General features: G+C 39.6%; 1 protein-coding gene across 2 annotated transcripts; it reads right to left on the bottom strand.

Moving 5' to 3' along the window:
* Nucleotides 1-258: 258 nt before the first annotated feature.
* Nucleotides 259-17482, bottom strand: LOC119501822 (ral guanine nucleotide dissociation stimulator-like 1). 2 transcript variants are annotated; one of them, XM_037792461.1, is made up of 17 exons: nucleotides 17100-17482; nucleotides 12568-12857; nucleotides 11476-11520; nucleotides 11179-11378; nucleotides 10892-11049; nucleotides 10560-10808; nucleotides 10347-10450; nucleotides 9919-10003; nucleotides 8128-8199; nucleotides 7450-7536; nucleotides 6462-6494; nucleotides 5992-6113; nucleotides 5167-5256; nucleotides 4723-4864; nucleotides 3119-3445; nucleotides 2121-2235; nucleotides 259-2017 (listed from the first exon to the last, which is right to left on the bottom strand). In XM_037792461.1, exons 1-17 carry the CDS (start codon nucleotides 17121-17123, stop codon nucleotides 1878-1880), a joined length of 2283 nt encoding a protein of 760 aa, XP_037648389.1. In that variant the 5' UTR covers nucleotides 17124-17482; the 3' UTR covers nucleotides 259-1877. The 2 variants fall into 2 exon arrangements, with proteins under 2 accessions (XP_037648389.1, XP_037648390.1); XM_037792462.1 differs by having other exon boundaries at nucleotides 4735-4864.
* Nucleotides 17483-21136: the final 3654 nt, after the last annotated feature.

Raw genomic sequence — 21136 nt, 5'->3', positions numbered from 1 at the left:
AACAAAACTTGAGCATTGTTCACATGACAAGGAGTCAAAATATGAAGGGGGTGGAGATAAAAAAAATACATATATATATACTGTATATACACATATAATCTTGCCCCACAAACACTAATTCCAAAGATAATGTTGATATTGCGTTTAACTTATATTGTTAAGCTTTGAAAATGAAACAACTTTATAATAACTCATAAAGGAAACACTTAACCCATGACTGGCTACATTGTGCTCAACAGCAGAAACCAGTCAGACAAATAGGACTGAAACATTTTTTATTAGGAAGTTGTCAATACAGCGTGGAAATACATCTCAAATCCCATTTTTTAAACCGTGTACTTCTCTTTGTTTTACAACTGCGGCAGTTACTTCATTAATCCCTAGAGTGAAGAAAAAGAGGCATTTTATAAGAGACAGTGTTTACTGTTTCAAAGCCCCAGGTCTCGGTGAACAGCGTAGGTAGAGGAGGTCAACAATAAGACATCTGTGTCTGTTTCTTTCCTCGACAGCTATCTGTGCCCTTGAGCAAGGCTCCTGACACTCCAAGGGCACCTCAGAGTGGTAAAACTTGTGATTTTACTAAAGTGAGTCTATTCAATGTGCAACTCTTCCTCTTTGCGAATGCTCCCCGGAGCGTGAACTGTAAGAAATATGATCATTATCAGCCATGTCACGAGAATCTCTGCGTCAATTGACGTCATTGAAATGATTACATCTACACTCCCCGTTATAGGCTTTAAATCAAGCCATTTAAGCACCAGTTACATCCAGGCTTCACAAGTCTGAACCAAATCTGTTTAATACAATTTTTTTTTTAAAACTTTCATTTTAAAATTTTAAATATTGTCATTAACATTTTAAATATCCTCAGAATTCATCAGACATTAAGACATCTCTAAAATTATAACCTCACTAATCAAAGTTTAGATTTTTTTTTTTTATATGTTCTAACCAGTCAAGAGACAACTTGCCACCCAGCGAGTCGTCACAATGTGTTAATCAAATAAAGGTGCAATCAAAGTGTGAACCAGAAAATAAATACAAAACATTAGAAAAAAAATCAAAACTCTTAAAGTGAATCTTACTTAGTTGTAGCACTAACACTGAAAGCACACACACAAAGTCCATCCAAGTCTGCTGTCACGGTTCCCCCGACTCAGGAATGCCATCCTTCCAGTCGGATCTGCTGGCTTCACACGATGAGTATCACAGCAACGCCGCAGCAGCAGCTGGGCCTGAAACTCAGCTGGTACACCGTGATCCCTGGTGAGATCGTACCCTCCCACTCCTCAGATGGCACTGGCACATCACGCCGGGTATCTCATCTCGAGTGGCTGACAACCTGCTGAGGGGCCCCAGGAGTTCATTATCAGCTGTACGCCCTTCACACAGCATCTGACCCCAGTTCCCTTTTTAACACACAGGTTATTAATGGCTCCCAGCTGCGTTGGGAGATGGCCAGGCATTTCTCCATGTTCATGTTAGGTCAGCGTTTTGACATCTAGCAGCCAGTATTTGCATCCATGCACTTAAAACTGTGTAAGCATCATCGACACATCTCTGGGGAAAAGTCAAGGAATGGGTTCTTTCTTTTTCTTTTTTAGGATTCATACAGAGTTTATTCCAACAGGAAATAAAAGCATGTCTGATCCAGATGTTTTTTAAAAGCTCCATCCGTTTCTGTTGAGGCTTCTTCATAAAGTGCTTTTGCATCATCTTGTCCGTTACCATAGAAATGTCACATTTTTTACCTCTTTGGTATCCAAAAAAAGGATTGGAGAACATACTTGTCTTATAAAACTATTTAAAAATATCTTCAAGGAGAGTCCCGTGTGCTCGGTTCATATTCCAGGTGCAGGATTTGCAGACCAAAGGTGCTACTTTGTGTATCGTCCGAGACTAGACGTGGCCCTCAGTGGTTTCTTCTGACCTTTGGGGAATTGGCGCAAAACAAAGTCAAAGTTTGCCATTGTGGACATGGCATAGAAGACGTTGGCTTTGTCTGGTATGAGCAACTCTGAAAACAGAAAAACAAGAGAAATTGTCATAAGGGGCGTTTCATTTTTTTTTCAGCACTGTTTTCAACAATTCTTTTGATAGTAGAGTCCTCGTGTTCTGACCTCTCTCCTGGGAGATGACCTGCGTCAGGGTGAAGTCGTGCCAGTTCATGTGCTCGAGGTGATGCTTCTCCAACGCCCTCTGAATCACCTGGGCAGTTTTGTCCTGGCTGGTCAACTATGAAAAACAAAGAATAATAAGTGTTATTTAAACACACCTTAATTAAGTTTAAGACTTTGGCTCATTCTAAATGTTCAGAGAGTAGTGCATCACATTAAAATCCGGTAGCTGTTTTGTCTGCTGAAGTGAAAAGTTTCTCTGTGCTCACCTTAATTAAAGGTGCGTAGGAGTGTGTGTGTGTAGGATCTGGTGGCATCTAGTGGTGAGGTTGTAGATTGCAACCAACTGAAACTCCCTGTAGGAGAACTACGGTGGCCAGAGCTGAAAATACAAATGTCCCTCTCTAGAGCCAGTGTTTGGTTTGTCCGTTCTGGGCTACTGTAGAAACACGGCGGCCGGCTCCGTTAAGAGGACCTGCTCCATATGTACTGAAGATATAAAGGACTTGCAACGATTCGTATTTTCAGGTGATTACACTCTAGAGAACAGATTCCATTTCTGCCAATAGATGACCCTAAATGTTCCTTTAAATCTCAGTTCAACACGTGCAAACAGGCACGATTTATGACACCACAACAAGTTTAGAAGCCAATCACAGTAACGCTTGCACTTCACAAAATGTGACGTGGAAACCGGACGTCTCCAGTACACACACACACACTGAGAATGAACTTTTCAGTGAAGTAGGAGACATCTTATGTTCACTAGATAAACATTTGACATGAACAATGTTTGCATATTCACAGATTATGGATTTTTCAATGAAGGAGAAGTAGTAGATATCATTTTAACAATTCTTAACAAGGTCTTTGAACATAAATCAAAAGTAAAAATGTAGAAAGAAATTTAAAAAAATGAAATATCTATCTTTGGATATGAAAAACAACACAAGGTGGTGAAGATCTAATATTTTGAAATCAATACTTGAGGATAAACTCACCAGGATGCTTTTGTACATGTTGCCGTTGTTGTGGCCCAGGTCCACGCTCACCCTGACTATACAGGAGTCAGCCACCTGGCGGTTATACAGCGGCAGGGAGGTCATGGACACGGAGCGCTTGTGGTGGGAGGCCAGAGTGGGCTTCGGCCGAGCGCCACCGCAGGACGCGGCTGAAGAGCACAGATCGGTCCGGCAGTCAGAGGAGGAGCTGGAAAGAGAGGGGGAGTCCGGAGAGGAAGCCGCGGAGGAGCAGGGGGAAGATGAGGAAGAGTAGGATGAGGAGGAAGAGAAGGCCTCGGACACGTTGCTGCAAGAGCCGTGAAAGGACTGATGAGACAAAAACGAGAGAAGGAATATTGATGAGTGCCACTGGAAATATGGTCAAAGCATCTGTAGCCTTTCAGAAGTGATTGCTCTGCAGAGAAGAACTAAGCTATTTTAAGGAGGATGGAATCAAAATGAAAAAATATATAAAAAAGAATAAATAAAATGAATGCCATTAAATGTAAAAATCATGAATAAATAAATAAATAAATACATACGTCAATTTTATAATGAATAAATAAATTAAAAATAAATTAAAAAGTTAGTAAAAATAAATAAATAAATAAATAAATAAAAGGGAAAACTAAATAGAAAAGTATATATTTAGAAAGCAGAGAATAACTAAGATTAACCCGATCTATTGGCAGAAACGGAAGATAAAATGAAAAAGTATGTTTTTCTTTTGTGTATAATCACCTGAAAATAAGAATCGCTGTGTTTTCGTTACCTTAAAATTAGTCGTTTATATCTACATAGGGAGCGGGCCCTCTTCACGGAGTCCGCCATGATGCACGGCCATGTTTCTACAGTAACCCAGAACGGATAAACCAAACTGTTAACTTTTCCTGCTTGGGCCGGAGTCAATAACGTTACTCGCTCCCATTGCTGCCGCTCTCTCTCTCTCTTGCTTCACCGCTCAATTCCCATGTACGCACACACTCTAAGCACTGGCTCTGCTCCAAATTGCTATAGAGAGGGCCAATCACATCATGTTTTCGCGTCGGCCACCGTAGCTCTCCAACACGCTTGGCACACGGGAGAGGCTTCAGTTGGTTGCAATCTCCTCACCTCACCGCTAGATACCTCCAGATCCTACACACTGGACCTTTAAAGAAATATTTATTTTTTTAATTGAGTCATTTATTTATTTTTTATTTCGGCAGGTTCTGTCCTCCATACTCTCGAGCCACGGTGCTGCAATGAGAACTGTGTACCATTAAACAAACCCTCCTCCAGCTCAGCTAAGGACCAATTGAAATTCCACTTGTCGAGGGCTCACGCTAGTTTCGATGGCCCTTTAAAAGAGGATCTTTTGTGAAGGCATATTATGTGAGTTTCCCAGTTTTAAAAGCCATTCACTGTATTTGACTTCTCATCAGAAATGCTTCCGGGTTTGTTTTTTACGACTAAAAACAAAACGATTGTTTGTGAAGTGTAAATAGGGGTTGTTGTGCTGAACACAGATGCCCATTATTAGATGAAGGCACAGCATGACAGAGACACCACTATGCACAACTGAGAACAAAGTACGGACAGAAGACAATGAGGCAGACACATACATAGCTGTTTACCTGCAGTCTGATGGAACAGGCTGAGTTTGGGGAGGATAGATCCTCCATCTCAGATCCACTGGATCCAGATGATGAAACGCTGATCTGGTCAGCAGGGACTTTTTTAGATCCATCGCTCACTGTCAGGAGACTGAAGACAGAGACTCAACTTAAAGTTTGTATCAAAGACAAAACTAATTTTAGGATGATAATAATGCTGTTTTATATAAGATTATACAATAATTTAGAATATATTTGTATGTATCAACACTGCATACAATAAGTCATACTCAAAAGAGCTGCTTCCTTTCATGTTATGGCGAAGAAAGCACTGTTTGTACCCACTGTGGCTCCAGGGTTAAAGGGTTGTGTGCAGGTGTGTGTGTGCATAGTAAAATGTGCATGCACCGTGTGTGTTTGAACATTCAAATCGGACCACAGTAGAATACTCACAAGGAGAGTTTCTTTGTGAGTGTGCGGTGTCTCCAGGGAGTTGGCGAGCACAAGTCCAACGGAGGCTCCAGCTGTCTCGACAGGTCATAGCTGTAAGAGAAACAGGAATGAGAACTGCAGGCCTCTATGATAGATTTTCATGTAGTGAGGAAAACTTTGGACTTGTTGCTGCTTTGTCAGTCTACAGGCATTTAACCCTTGAATGGTCTTCTCATGTCTAGAGCACATTTTGAGTTGTGATATCTTGATGATACATTAGTTGTGGTTTAATAAGTTGTGGTAATCGTGCTCTACCAATCAGTTGAGATTTCCATAAATGGTAGAGGTTGTTTTGCTGGCAATTCTTTATCAAAACTGGGCGGTGCAACTGCTACCTAAAGGGTGTATCCACATTTCAGTGTACAGGAAATACTCAATTTTATTGTTTTTGAATACTCAGCAGTCAGCAGAGGATTGTAAAACCACAAGAAGCTGAAAAAACTGTTGTGCAGTTGCACTGCACAGATATTTGGGATATTTCTTTTCAAAATTGCTCAGCACTAATCTTTTAGCATTATAAATGTCAAAAGACTGGCTGCTTTATTAGATGCCATTACTCAGTATGACTGCACCTTAATGCCGAATATTTCAGTGGAAAGTCATGAAAGCAGCACACCTTTATTTGTCCATATCGAGAATTAACTCTTTAATGAGAGAAGAAGAATTTTTACAATGCATACTTCACATTATGTAACATTTATTGGGCTTACAGCAGGCTTTCCTCTGCTCGTGATGCGATCACGGGTATGTTGTGTGGAAGTAATTAAAACACTTTCTTTAGCTCACCTCTCTTGGTCGGTGAGCAGCTTGTGTCCCTGCAGCCAGACAGCGATTCTGGGGTGATTGGGCAGGTTGTACTGGGAGCAGGACACCTGTAGCACACGGATCTGTGACAGAACCTCAAACTCCTACAGGAGAGGGAGAAATGATGACGGATAAACAGAGTTACAGAGATGCTCCTGACATCTGTGTGTTTACATAAGCAAATCTGTTTTTTAAGTGTTCCATAAAGAGATATGTAAATGTTTAAAAAGGTCTCTAGCTTTCAGCATGTCACGTACTGAAAAGGGAGTCAGAAAATGTCCCTCTCTGTTTACTTTGACAATGCAAATAAGCACACGCCCAACTGCACCATCACTCACATGCTGACAGAATGCTACATGGACATCTTTGTACTTTGTTTTTGACCACTATGAAGAAAAAATTATAAATAAAAGGGAAATTCATAAAATATGACACAAAGAGGAAACACTTACCCTCCTCCTCTTCTCAAAATTTATGAGCACAACCTGTCAAAAGACAAAGTATATATTTATTGCATATATCAATGATTAATTGGATCAAGAAATGAATAATTACACTTTGGTAACACTTTACTTTAACACCCCCTATTTAGGATTTATAAGCAGTATATCAATGATTAATAAATGGTCTATAACACATTGTTATGTAGTTGTAAGCAGAAATAAGAACCTTCTAAGTTTTTATCAATGTATTTGTTAGCAACTATAATACCTCCTGTGAATCATCCATAACTAGTATATAAAAAGATGAATCATGAATCATTGACAATATAATATAATATAATACAATATAATACAGGTGTAATCATGACCATCGATAGGCTAGCGTATGTCTTCATATTTTACATGAACATTAAATATTGCATCTTTATTTCTTTATTATTAATAACATATATATATAGTGTATTAGTAAAGTATTATTTTATTTATTTATTTATTTATTTATTTATTTATGACGACTGAGCAAATTCAAAAGGCCATGAGATGTGGCTGAAAGCTCTGGGAGAAACCTAGAAAGAGGAACTTCAGTGAGAATTTCCAAGGTCAAGAATGAACCTTGAACACAACAACAGTTTTAAACCCACCGTTTGTACACGAGTGTAATCATGTCATTAAATATGATTGCAGCTACTGTATGTTATATTGCGTCGTTATAACCTTCCATTAACTCTTTATACACCAGTTAGCCTACGGATGTTTACGGATCAAGTTAAGACCTGAATCTGACTTTTTGACAATCTGATTTATATCATTACAAATATTATGTCATGGAAATTGAATTTGAAATGCTAAAAAAGGGGGGTAAAGTAAAGTGTTGCCCACTACGATGTCCTGAAATAAAACACATATGATGACACATTTGACTTTACAATAGGCTATATACCTAACCATTGAATGTTTTCAATGGCAAATATTAAGCAGAAGAGGCTACATTATGTACCTCCACAACGTCTGGCAGGGCAGTGTCCAGCATGGTGAGGACGGTCAGATAGGTGCCCAGGTAAGGAACCACTCCACTGGAGGTACTCTGCAGAGAGACATGTAAGCACACCATCCATTAGCATTACAGCAGTAGTTTCATGTGTCACTGTATTTCAATCCAGTCATTAGCTTTCTTTTCACTACATGGGTTGAGATCGAACGGCATTCACACAAGGCAAGTCCCAGTTAGCAGCACTGTGGGTTCATGTTACGGCCCAGGAGAATGTGCATATGACTCATAAAAGATCACGGTCTAGTCTATTATTACTGTCCTATAATCCTGGTGATCTGGGGCCATCTGAAACTTGTTGAACACCGAGCGAGGCTAAAGATAGGTTTGGGTATCTGCCATGCCGGAGTTACTCCACCCACACTGAGTGAAATCAACTCTCTTGTGGATTTCAAAGTTGTATAATATATGGAAAGGATTTTGCATGTGTCTTTTTGAAAAGTTGAAACTAAACCCTGCCTCAGGTAAAAAGACAATATCACACAGATCACATTTTGTAACATTCCTACTGTGAAACGGCACATTTAATGTGGCAGAAAAGGAAGGTTGCTGCAGATATAGGTCACTGAGCTTCATCTCATGTCTTCAAAACATCTCAGTCTTTTCAGATCCTGAGGTATGGCTCACCATCTGTCTGTGGATCGGACACCGCTTGGATATCTTTGGAGAAATGTTATCCACAGTCGCTTGGCCTCCGTCCTGTAGAAGTGGGTCAGACAGAGCTATATTCAGTTGAAGGTTATATTTCAAATTATTAAAAAAAATAGCATGATTATTTTCATTCTCATGCATGCGTTTATGAGGATAAACATTTGTTTATATACATGCACACAAGCACGTACAAGGGGGCTGTAAATGAAGTTTGTGAGTAAATTGTAAACTGGCTTATGAAGCAAGTTCTTCAATACAAGAATAACACTTATTATTCATTAACTTGGATATCCTGTTTCATAATTATCTTGTGAAAGGAAGGGAGGCCACTTCCAAGTATTCTCTCTTAAGTCTTTGTCAAAAACAGCGATTAGTCTTTAAGCAAATGTCTGAGTCACTGTGTTCACATAGATAAAAGGCACCACCTGAATACAACCAAATTGAAAAGTGAAAAGGAGGAGAACAAGTTAACAAAAGTGAGACGTATAAAATCCTTTCCCAGCGAAGAATCTCTTTGAATGCTATTGTGAAGCAGTAAACACTCGTGCAAGAGAATACAGGTCTCTGTATGATCTATTGACTTTAGCGTCCTTTCACTGTAACTAGAGACAAGTCGCCTCTGACGCGGTCGCCTAAAGGAGGCTTCATAAAAGAAAAGAGGGAACACAATGTGCTTGGGGCCTAGTTTCCCATTAACACTCTGTTAAACATTTCTGTAAATATTAAACTCAAAAATGAATGAGAAATCCATGTGCTTAGGAGGATAATCATTTCCAAACATGTTTTCAATATGTGCAAAACATTCTTCGTCCTATGTTCTTTGTACATAGTCTGTTGTGTTTATGGTTACAAAATAAAAAAGACCAACTCTGTAATTCCAGTATTGTGTCATCTGCGGAAAACTGCCCCAATACTGGTTTTATTAGTGATTGACCCCCCCATCTCAAATTGACTGCCGAGACTGAAAGTATGTACAGCTGCACTGTGTTGTATGCATCGTTAAACATTAACTCTTATAGGTAGATCAAAAATGAACCGTATGCATTCCCATTGAAATGTATAGGAATATTTCTTAAATATATATATGCAGTATCTGCTGTGACCACATCTCATCTATCATTGGCGTTACAAGTCACCTACATTATTTTACACAGCGATACAATTTTACATTTGATAGATGTATTCGAAATATCTCCTACCTTTTCACTTCAGAAAAAGTGATATTACTAAATTGATAGCTGTTTTCCATAACATTTACACACTGGTTATGATTATGTTAAAGAGTACCTGCTATTAGTAAAATTACTCTACTTTATAGCTGGCTAATTGGCTTACAACTAACATTACTGTAGTTGTGGATGAACTGTTGCCATAACAAGTAGCTTAACTTAGTGGCTAAGTAGCACAACTGAGAGAGATAGACTCTAAAATTCACAAGTATGTATATATAATTTGATAATGAAAATGATAAACTAATGTTAAATTATGATTGTGGAATACAAATGAATATTTTGAGAATAATTATGAAGATGGCATGTAGTAATTATCAACAAAAAACATTGATTCTAATACGGTTTATTTTTGCCTCGCTTATGGACGACTGTAGGTTCCAATTACGGATGCATCTAAAGATTAGCTAACACTGTGTTTACATGGACGCGAATAACCTGATCATAAACCGGTTATGCATGTTCATGTAAACACAGTACACTGTAAACACTGAAGTAAATAACCTGTTTTTTGTGCAATAAGCGGTTTCCTTCTCACCTCCACCAGGAGCTCTCTGTTGGTCAGGACACAGTTCTCATCGGGGAACGTTTCCGAGAGGTTATCGAACGTGGCCATGCTATCCCTACAACAAGAACAGAGATACAAAAAACAAACAGATACTTTAATAATGAACTATTATACCACTTCACCCGAGACCAGATGTTTACACCATAAAGAGAACATGAAGTTATGCTTCAGTTATCCTTGACGTTATAATAGTTTACTGCATTGTTCATGACCTGACATACTGTAGAATATGGTTCACACAAAGGTGAGACATTTGCTGACTTGCTCCGTCAGTGACAGTGAATTGCACTTGATGAGGGTTCAACGTCCTCATTAAAGGACGATTATGTAAAACGCAATATAAACGTAACGATGGAGACGGACAGAGGTTGTGGCCTTTGAAATGGCTATAACTCTACCTGCTGACAGCAGCCCAAGTCTTCCTCAGCCTGTAAACTGCATTAGACTGAAGGGCCGACAGGATCGCCTTGAGAGAGGAGAAGTTCTTCAACCGACGACAATCCTGTAGAGGAAACAATTTCAAATCAAATAGTTTTGCGTTGAGGATTTACTCCTTTTATAAAGCGTTAGTTAATGAAGCTCTTTGGCTCACTTTGGCATTTTTGACCGACCTGTGCTACTCTGATCCACTTCTCTATGATGCGGGCCCTTTGAGCTGGTGTAGTGGGAGGCCGGCGGGAGGAAGTGGGACTTGAGGTGGCGTCGGTCGGCTGGCAGAGCAGGGACATGATGACCTGGTTGGTGATGGCGTTGAATTGCGCGATGGTTGCTCGGATGGTGGGAGACATGTTTTCCTTCTTGTCTCTTTGCGACCACACACAGCCCAGACACTGGTATGGCACCACTTTGACAAACAGAGCCTGAAACGTCATAAAAAAAACAATCATCAGCCTTTAATCGTCAATGTAAAACAATAGAACATAAAATATATCCTCTCACGTACAGAGTCCATCCGGGTGAGCTGTTCAGCAACGGCTGCAGCGGAGAACTCCATGATGCCACCTTGATCCAGAGAGTTTTCACATCCTGAATCCTCATCACCAGAACCCTCCTCATCTTGCTCCAGTTCAGCCGAGGCTGTACTGATACTTGTCTCAGCTTCTGAAGAAACACACCGAGCAGAAATCAAGAAATAGTGAGCATTTTTTGCAGGAAGATTTGGTATGGTGACATTTGGCTCATGGACAAAGGCCTTATCATGTACAGTCATGTGATGTGATGGAGGATCACCTTCGTTCTGTAACCTCTTGAGCAGCGCCTCAGCCTGCCCAGCCAACGAGCTAAAGTTGGGCTGGCTGCGCATGTTGTCGTGAACGGCGGAGCTGATCCTCAGATGATCCAACAGCAGCCTGAGAGCCGGGTGCAGGGGAGGATCCCTGAAGTCCTCGCTGTACTCATCCAACCATGTCTGGACAAAGGCCAACAGAGGGCTGAGGAGGCAGAGGAAGAATCATTACAGATTAACCATTTAAACCAGAGGGACATATTAGAAATTAACCGCATAAGGGTCAAAAGCCATCCACCTACCTCGTGTAGCATTCACCGTTGTCCAGATCTGAGGCAGCATTGTCTCTATAGGGGGGAAAACAGACTTAGTTGTACTCTTCAGAATGTTTTCTGTATATTTTGTAATTATTATTTGCTCCTGTCCTGCGACTATCCTAAACCCGACCTCGGTACATGCCAACCACAGTCTAAAACCGCTATGTGTGTAATTGTTGTTGTTGAAAGCCTCAGCATAATGAGCACCTGCAAGCTACTTATTACTACATCAAAGCAGGCAGGGGGTGGTTGCCTTGTCAGGGAAACAATGTATAAAAAGATCCTGACGCAACGTGGTGACTTTGCATGTGCAACAATCCAAGTTGTTTTCCAAGAATCTAAAGCACAAAGGAGATGTCTCTTCACCTGTAGCTCTTCATCATGTTTAAAATAAGGAGCCTGTACTTTCTGATCAGGGGAAGATAACCAGAGAAAGAGGCTAAACTGTGCAAAAATTTTAGCCTAAAATGCCTGAAATAAGGTGTGTGGTTAACACAAGCTTAAGAGGTTTTAACGTTTTGTTCTACAACATAAAATATGTCAGTAAGTACCCCACTTGTGAATTTTGAAGCCTGTATGTGTCTTAAAGAAGGCGTTTGCTAACAAGTGGCTAAATGAGACTACTAAATGTCATCACGCCGACTTGTCTGCCTTTACAGCCTCGTTGTGTTTATACTCGCATTCATGTGGGTAATTGCGATCATGCTGGTAATTGCATTCACACTTCAAAACTCATAAAAGTGGTGTTCATTTATGTAGATTATCTTGCAGAACAAAACGTGTAAGTATCATAAACATGTGTTTGCCACAGAGCTTATTTTCTGCAATAATCCAAAACCCAATGGAACAATCCCATTGGCTTTTTGTCGAGGGAACCAGGGTGATACTAACTTCCTGGTTGGCCTACAAAAATACGTCATCCCTGGAGCACTCTATTTACTGTACAGACATGACAGTGGTATCAATAGTCCCATCTCACTCTCAGCAAGAAACCAATAAGAGTATTTCCCAAAGTTCCATGAAGAAAAACTAACAAAACCAGGCATACACTGGTAAAAAAAAAAAGAGTGATTGTACCTCTGGAAGAGCATCTCTATGAGCTTTGAGGTACCGGTGAAGGTTCTGTATGTAGAGAGGAAGATCCTGCCATAGTCCTGCTCCTGGCAGCCAGGGTCGAGGACGTGATTCACAACGAGGTCCAGGGTCGCGGCCTTCAGACGCCGCACCTTGCAGGTACGGTACTGCACAAAAGCGAGGCTCGGGCTCTTCTCACCAGGGTTGGGGGAGGATGGGACGGGCTCCCGGCGCAGAGTGACCCCGTAAACTGCGCCGTCCTCAAACTCCTCACCCCACTCCTGCACTGGGTCCTGAGGATGGTAGAGGCGGGAAATAATTATGTTTGAGGTTTTCACGGTGAGAGTGTGGCTGGTTGCCATCCAATGTCGTGCTTGTGTCCGACAGATATACAGGTGTACAGGTCAAATACACAAATGTATATCTGGTAATGTTGCTGGTCACAACATTAGGGTCAGAGGTCGGGCCGTGAGGAGGTTAAAAAAAGCAGCAAGCCTCCATGCCAGGTGAACCAACACAAACAAGTGACACGCCATCCCACACTGATCCCGTGTCAGCCACAATGACTGTGCAATATTTGCTGATAACCATCACGCCAAGCCTTCAATGACAAACAGTTTAGTGTGTAATGATAATAATTATCAGATGCTCATCCACTCTACATGTTGGTGTTAGCCACTGCTTAGTTTTCATTTCAACAATTTCTCTGCACAGCGATCTGAAATTACCCAGAATTTTGTACAGTAGGTTCACATGAGTGTTTATGGACAAATAAAGGATTATCAAAAGGTTAGTACATCAAATGGTACACCAAAGCAAAATACCAAAACACATGCCAGACACAGCCGAAATGTCAGCGAGTTTCGATCAGCATCACTCATCTTCCAATGACTAATAAAGAAAAGACTGTGGGCTGTTGGTTCAGCAGGTTTAGACATACTGAACTGACATGCACATGCAGACAAGAGGTCCGACCTTGTTTGATCTCAGTGAGAGCGATCAATCAGTGTTTGAGCAACGGCTCCTCCTGAGTGCTCAACAGCACTTGACCCAGCATAGGGAACAGGGTTTATCAAATGTGAATACTGAGCGCCTTGTTCAGACTCTCAGATTATGTGAAGTGTAACGGCACAACAGCTGTGATGCATAATTTAAAAAGGTCCAAAGGAGCCGCTAAACAATATGTGCATAAAATACTACCACCAATGAATACTCAAGACAATGAAGTCACGGCTCAAAAAGCAAGGTAACAAGAGTGAAATGGTTCATCTGTCATTTTCGGACCCTAAATAAAGCACTTTTAGGGTTCAATATCTTGTTAAAATGTAACACCTGGAGCCATGACATTTGGTAGGGGCACGGACAAAACGGTGTACACCAGATCCAAATGATTGAAAGGCACAAGTAGATGTCATACTTTTCATTACTGACCCTTTAAAATTAAAAGAAAAGTGCAAAATGGGTGGTTTTGGGGCCCAAGGCAGTACCCCAAAGTATATACGTACGGACAATTCCATATTTTCTGCTAAACATACAGTGTTTGGTTGACGTTGTGCCAAATATCAGGGGCTCTAACTTACACAGAATACAAGATATGGCAAGTATGGCAAGCCAAAATTGCAATTTTTTTGCCGTTTTGAGATGCCAAAATGCCAATGTGGACTCATTCCTAGGAAAATGAAAATTTGTGTGAAACAGGGGCTATATGTGGATATTATGTGTGTAAAGTAACACGTTTTTTTTCGATGTTGTCTTCATGTTTAAATTGAACAAGATATAAGGCTTATTATGCCCAATTAATTCATGGTTCTAGGAGTTATCTGTTAGAAGATATTGAACCCTAAAAATGGCTATCCGGCCCGACTAAGACATTTTTTTAGGGGGGTGGTGGGATGACAAAAAATTACCAATTGTAAAAAACTATGCAATTTACAGAACTTTTTAAACAAAATGTTAACAAAAACCTCTAGCTATCTCATTTGACACGGAATGACATCTCTTGTTACACTGACCCTGTCTGGCACGTCCTTCAAAACTTCATAACCCACTTTGTAACGCAGGCAATCTGTTCAAAATTTCCAATCCCGAAGACAAAACCGGGGTTACCCCTGATGACGTCACCATGACATCATCAGGGTTATTTTCTCGCAGCTGTTTTCACAGGTTAAGTAGTGCTCCTCATAACAAATAAACTAAACTTCATGAGTAAAATCAGTGGAGTGCTTCATTAAATGTCTGACCCGTTATATAACAACACCGGGCATCAATAACTGGTCTTGCATGACTCCTGTCTAATCCATCTGGTTAATAAGCAAATGATTCACAAATCCATACAGATGCCCCGGAGTGAAAGCAAGTACACATTCAATATTAATTCCTCTGAACTATTCAGAATAGAAAATCATTTGTGTCACAAGCTTTTAGTTCTGAATCACATGCCATACAACTAGACAACTTGTTGCATCTTTAAAAAAACAACTGTATTTTTGGACTAATAGTTTTGTCTCAAGGTCATGTCTGGACAATATGGACACACTGGACGAACATTACTGACTAAATACTGCAGAGGAGATTAAGAAAACTGCCTGCGTTCACAATAATTATTTAAAATTGGTTATCTGTTGTAGATGGGAGGACTCACATCCTCGTATGTAAATGACCATTTAAATTTATTTATGTAACGACAAAAGTTGAGCTGTTGTGTCTGCCGGTGCTAACCAGTATCACACAAACCCCATTGTCCCTCATAGAAAGTAGGATTGTTTGTTAGCTACACAGATGCATTGTGTCCTATGTTACTCAGAGTCGGCGATGGTGGTGCTAAGCACTACCAACAGGCAAATCTCAAATCTGAAAATGTATCTCTGGAGATCTGATTATGTTGCCTCTACAGCATTTAATATGAAAAGCAGATCATGGAGCAGCAAGAGGAGGACTCGTCAGTCTCGAGTGACAGACTTAAACACGGGGGAGTTAATACAGTCACTGCCTTCTTGACCTTTTGCAGCCCCAGTTTGTGCCTCTCATGTATTAACATTTAATTTCAGTCACAAAGCAGAGACAAATAAAAACCTGGTGATCTTTGACAGTTGAAAGAGGTGGAAAGGTCAAATTTTAAAAACTCTTAAATATCAGTTTTATTGAGGTTTTCTTTGCAACATTCTTTGTTATACAAAATAAAATGTCAATATTTTGCCTGTGTTTTACAAAAAAACAAGGACATTTGTCATTCTCATCAACCTAGATTTGGAAATATCATTGCAATTTGAAAAAACAGGTTCGGAATATTTTTTTTTATGTGCAACAGACTGAACATTTCTTTCATCCAGATGGCGAGGATTCTTCAGAACAGCATTCAATGTTTCTAAAATTACTTCTGGATGTTTCAAACATTACTGATTTTTCAGCAAAACTGATGCTTAGCTCTGTTTTTCAAACGTAATCGTAAAACTTGAGCGGTAAAACATGAGGCTAGACCTGTTGCAGCTTCAGTACAGTGGACTGTAGATTCTCATAGATACACTAACTACAGATTAGCTGTGGGATCAATTGAATTACAGAGGTTATGAAAAGACAGTGGTGGAAGAAATACTCAGATCTTTTACTTAAGTAAAAGTACAAATACCAGTCAAAAACTATTCTGTTAAAGGTTGAAGTCCTGAATTCAGAATGCTACTTCAGTAAAAGTACAGAAGTGTTATCAGCAAAATGTACTGAAAGTATCAAAAGTAAAAGGACTCGTTATGCATAAAGTGTTATATTCTTATAGAATATTAGATTTTTCCTGTTTTGATCTCTAACAATATATTTTAATGTTGTAGTTCTTCAATTTAGATACTTAGGTTTATATACTACTGGGTGGATTAGTAGCACAGTGCTGCACCATATCATAAAGTAGCATAAAATGGAAAATACTCAAGTACAAGTACCTCAAAATTGTACTTAAGTACAGTACTTGAGTAAATGTACTCAGTTACATTCAGGTGTGGAAAAGAGGCAATTAAATATGAAGAGTAAGATTCAAGAGCCAACTACACCCAGTGATCTCATTTCATTTCAAAATGTATTTCAAAAATGTAGAATACAAAGAAATAAATAAAATAAAATAAAGAAAAAGAAAATGATCACACCAACAAGTGGTCAGTCAGAAACAAGTAGTATTTACATACAATGAAAAGCGTAAGAAAAATAAATTGTCAAACACTTGATGCCTTGATTTACATATTGGAAAAGGAGTGAGAAGAAGAATAAACTTATTTAATCCCAACCCTTCTCCATAAGTCAATTAATTAATTATTAACCAGCTTCCTTATTGAGCCATACATATACTTTAATTACATTTTCCTAAAATTTGTCTAACTATAAATATTATTATTTATAATTATAATTATTATTATTTATAATTATCTCTTCACATGTTAATCAAAACAAAAGCACCATTTAATTGCATCTATTACATTACATTACAGACTATGCAAATAAATGAGCCTGCACAACAAGCATTATTCTTGAATCATATGAAGCATTTGTCTTACCATTGTTAACTCCCATTTTCCCATCTCGTCCTTAAGGAGTGGTGCTTTCCATCTTGACAGCAATTGTTAGGACTGAATATCAACTTCCACTTCGAGAAACAGTAAAGTTTATGGCTGCATCTTGATATAATAATAAAAACGTTTTTAAATGATGTTCTTTGGAGCTACATTAACGCGCCTGTATTACAATTAAAAGACGACTTTCACGGCAGAGTCTCTGCTACATGTTATGTCAGCACAGACATGAGTATAGGTCTGCTGTTTCCATGTGAGTCAGACCAGAGATAAACTGTAAACCGACTTGTTGTCTCGGTGCTGTGAGACGGTTTGTTTGTGTCCTCCGGTGCCCGCTGGCTGCTGTCCTCTGACTGGGGACAGAGACTGAAACTGACTGGGATTTATAGTGGGAGGTGTCTTTCTGCTGGAGGACTGAGAGGAGGTGTGTCTGGCTGGGTTTAGTGTGGGGAGAGAGGGTGCTTTAGAAATGCACAGATCTGCAAATGCGCAAATATCATTCCACCTGTAGAAATAGATGCACAAATGCGTATATATCACTTTGCATGTAAACCTATAACATTTTTATGTGGAATTATTAGTTATGTGTATTTGCAAATCACCCTGTATTTTTGTGGACGTGACTTTACACAACACAAATACAAAAATACGTTTGTGGGTAGTGAAATATTTGCAGATCATAGTATTTATTTGTGAATTGTCTTCTGTGGATTACAACTATTATCTACAGATCTGCTGCAGTACCAATTGGACAAAATTCCGTAAACAAACAGGCAGAAAGTTACAAATGTCACGCGCAAATATCATTCCACGTGTAGAAATAGATGCACAAATGCGTATATATAACTTTACATGTAAACTTTAAAATATGTATTTGCAGAGTAAGTTATGCGTATTTGCAAATCGGCGTTTATTTTTGTGGATGTGACTTTACACAACACAAATGCAAAAATACGTTTGTGGGGAGTGAAATATTTGCAGATCATGGTATTTACTTGTGAATTGTCTTCTGTGGATTACAACTATTATCTATAGATCTGCTGCGGTACAAATCGGACAAAATTCCGTAAACAAACAGGAGGAAAAGTTACAAATGTCACGTGGCCCGTAAATCCACAGGATGCGATCTGCAAATGCGCAAATATCATTCCACGTGTACAAATGGATGCACAAATGCGTATATATCACTTTGCATGTAAACCTTAAAATATGTATTTGCAAAGTAAGTTATGCGTATTTGGAAATCGCCCTTTATTTTTGTGGATGTGACTTTACATAACACAAATACAAAAATACATGTTTGTGGAGAGTGAAATATTTGGAAATCATGGTACACATTTGTGGAATGTCTTCTGTGGATTAAAACTAATAAAGTCCAATAAAAACTTCCATAGCCTTCGATATAGCAGGATTTGTAATTTAGCATCCAGGTAGCCAGCGGGCTGCCATCTTTGTTTTGATTAGGAAACAGAGACTTGGGAAACGGGTTGAAAATCATTTTTAGCATTCAGCAGACGGAATGTTTTTAATTCATATGGTCAGAAGAGTCTTTGTGGATCATAGAAATACAATGGTAAGTGTTTTTAAACGGCCTCCGCCAGTTATTATTAATACAAGAGTCACGAACTGGGGCTAGGAAACAGCTAGCCTGGCTCTCCCTAAACATAAGAAAATCTGCTTTAAAAAATGTGAAAATCACAATTTAATAAGACTCAGGTCATCTATGATTGAGTGAGTGTGCGTGAGTTTGTTTAAGGTAACAACTTCACAATCTGACCTACAGTACACGATGCTGGCTTTTCCAAGAAGGTGAAAACCTGCTTAACTTTTCTATGAAAGATGGCTGTTCTTTCCTGAGTGTGGCATTTCGATGCACGTCATCTTCACAGCTGATGTGTAGTCCTCCCCCTTCCCATAAAAAGTCCAACAGACAACAAACACATCAAACGCTATTTGTTTAGGAAAGACATGGATGTGCTTGTAGCCTACTGAACCACTGACCCACATATGGAACTGTCTAATGTTAGTGATGTATTGTATACTCATGCATCATAGGTATACCACAGGGGTCATACTTAAATCACTGTAACAAGTGACACAAGTGACGTTCATGTTTCTTCTTCACCTAAAATCGTGACAGATTTAGCTTCCGTTATCCAGTCAGAACAGAACAGAACAGAACAGTTTGTTAAGCCGCTGCTGTGAACCCTCTGACGTCTTTAGGTGTGGTTCTTACCCCGAGGGCCTTTCATTGTTGATAGCGTTGTCATCATGTATTATCCCAGGCTGTAAACTCAAATTTGACACCATACAATGCGGGCTAATAGCTGCTATTAACATGTCATCTTTTTGAATAAGTTGTATTTAATTTAAGGTCAACTGATGGTCATTTCTGAAAGTGTTAGCAGACATTGATTATTTTGATTCCGATATTGTAAAGTTTTTTGCCTTTTCAATCCATTTCTCCCAGTAAGATTCAACATTATCAGGCGAGTTGAAGGAGAACGTCACGTCACATGAACAAGACTTACAGTGTGTTCCAATCCACGTACTTCCTGAAGTACACTTCAATGTAGTGCACTGTGTGCACTCTGTACTTACTTGAGTAGTGCGTAAATTTCAGCAGGATAGGGTCGTTTCAAATCGAATACTCTGCAGCGCACTTACCGGTAATGACGATCGCAACATTTGACCGCTGCTCGCTACCCGCCAAAATGTCTTCTTCTTCTTCTTCGGGGTTTAACGGCAGCTGGCATCCTTTATGTTGCACTGCTGACTCCTTCAGGTTTTACCCGTCCACTACCCGCCAAAATATCTGCCTGCTTTGTTGATCCAGAATACACAGAAAATGAAATCAAATGAGTAGACGTGAAACTTTATAACTTACATCTATAAGGTATGTTGTTCAGCACCGCAAAAGCTCCTGCATCATCTGCCGCCATTTTCACATGTTTGAATAGTGGTCATGGTCCCGCCCACCTTTGAGCTCTAACATCTGCATGCAAACGTGAACAATGACAATGCTAACATACAGATGTTTAGCAGGTATGATGTTTACCATGTCCATCATCTCAGTTTAGTTTGTTAGCATGCAATTATGCTCACAATGACAATGCTAACATGGATGTTTAGCAGGTATAATTTTTCCCATGTTCTCCATGTTAGCATGCCAATATTTCACACTAAACACAAAGTACAGCTCAGGCTGATGGAAGTGCCATTCGTTTTTGCAGGTGTATGGTCATAAACCAAAGTATTCGACAAATTTGACCAAAGTTGTTACGATTCATCCTGAGGGGAACATGAATGTTTCATGGTAATTAATCCGATATAGCTGTTACACATTTCACTTAAAACCAAAAATGTAAACATCATGGTGGCGCTTGAGGAAAATCAGGGGCTCACCAAAGACAGTAGGATTCATCCTTGGGGCACCATGAATGTGAACATTTCATCCAATACTGTAATTGTTGAGATATTTCAGTCTGGACCAAAATGATGGACCACTCGAGTCCCAAAAGCCATGCCGCTATAGCATAGCTACAAAAATAGACAACATACACAATCTGCAGGCATTTCACTGTTGAACACATTCCCACCTCAGCATGCCGTCTATCAACGTCCACCTTCAGATTGTGTAAGGCTCTTGAGCAGCAGCTCTCTGTCTGCTTTCTGCCTTGTGAACACCTGTCAGGGATTACAATCTCCTCTTTTGATGATTGCAGTGATTGGGCCAAAGAGGAGCGTTTATTACTCTGGGACACTCATTATGGTCAACAATATTGTCTGACCGACTCCAGCTGATTGGTATCTGACATCAAATAATGGGAGTGGACAAAGAAGTGTTGGCCAATGAGTACCTGGTCCCATCAGACATGACTACAAATCTGGATTTAGGCATTCAAAGACTGACGCACAGTGGTTACAGCAGCGGTAAGGAATGCAGAAGGGCAGTTTCTTTATCACAACACAGCACAAGAGGCAAATACCTTTTGAAACTCTTAGCATTCACAAGTCTCATG

The sequence above is a fragment of the Sebastes umbrosus genome, chromosome 14 (assembly GCF_015220745.1).
Source record: "Sebastes umbrosus isolate fSebUmb1 chromosome 14, fSebUmb1.pri, whole genome shotgun sequence".
Taxonomy (NCBI): Eukaryota; Metazoa; Chordata; class Actinopteri; order Perciformes; family Sebastidae; genus Sebastes; species Sebastes umbrosus.
The sequence above is the reverse complement of the archived record's forward strand: the minus strand, read 5'-3'. Positions and strand labels throughout refer to the sequence as shown.

Coding starts and splice junctions, on each gene's coding strand:
- LOC119501822 (XM_037792461.1), bottom strand. CDS start 17,123: ATGGGAAAATGGGAGTTAACAATG. Junction 6,495..7,449: donor CCCTGCCAGACGTTGTGGAG/GTACATAATGTA, acceptor GTCTTTTGACAG/GTTGTGCTCATAAATTTTGA. Junction 4,865..5,166: donor CTCACAAAGAAACTCTCCTT/GTGAGTATTCTA, acceptor CTCTGTCTTCAG/TCTCCTGACAGTGAGCGATG.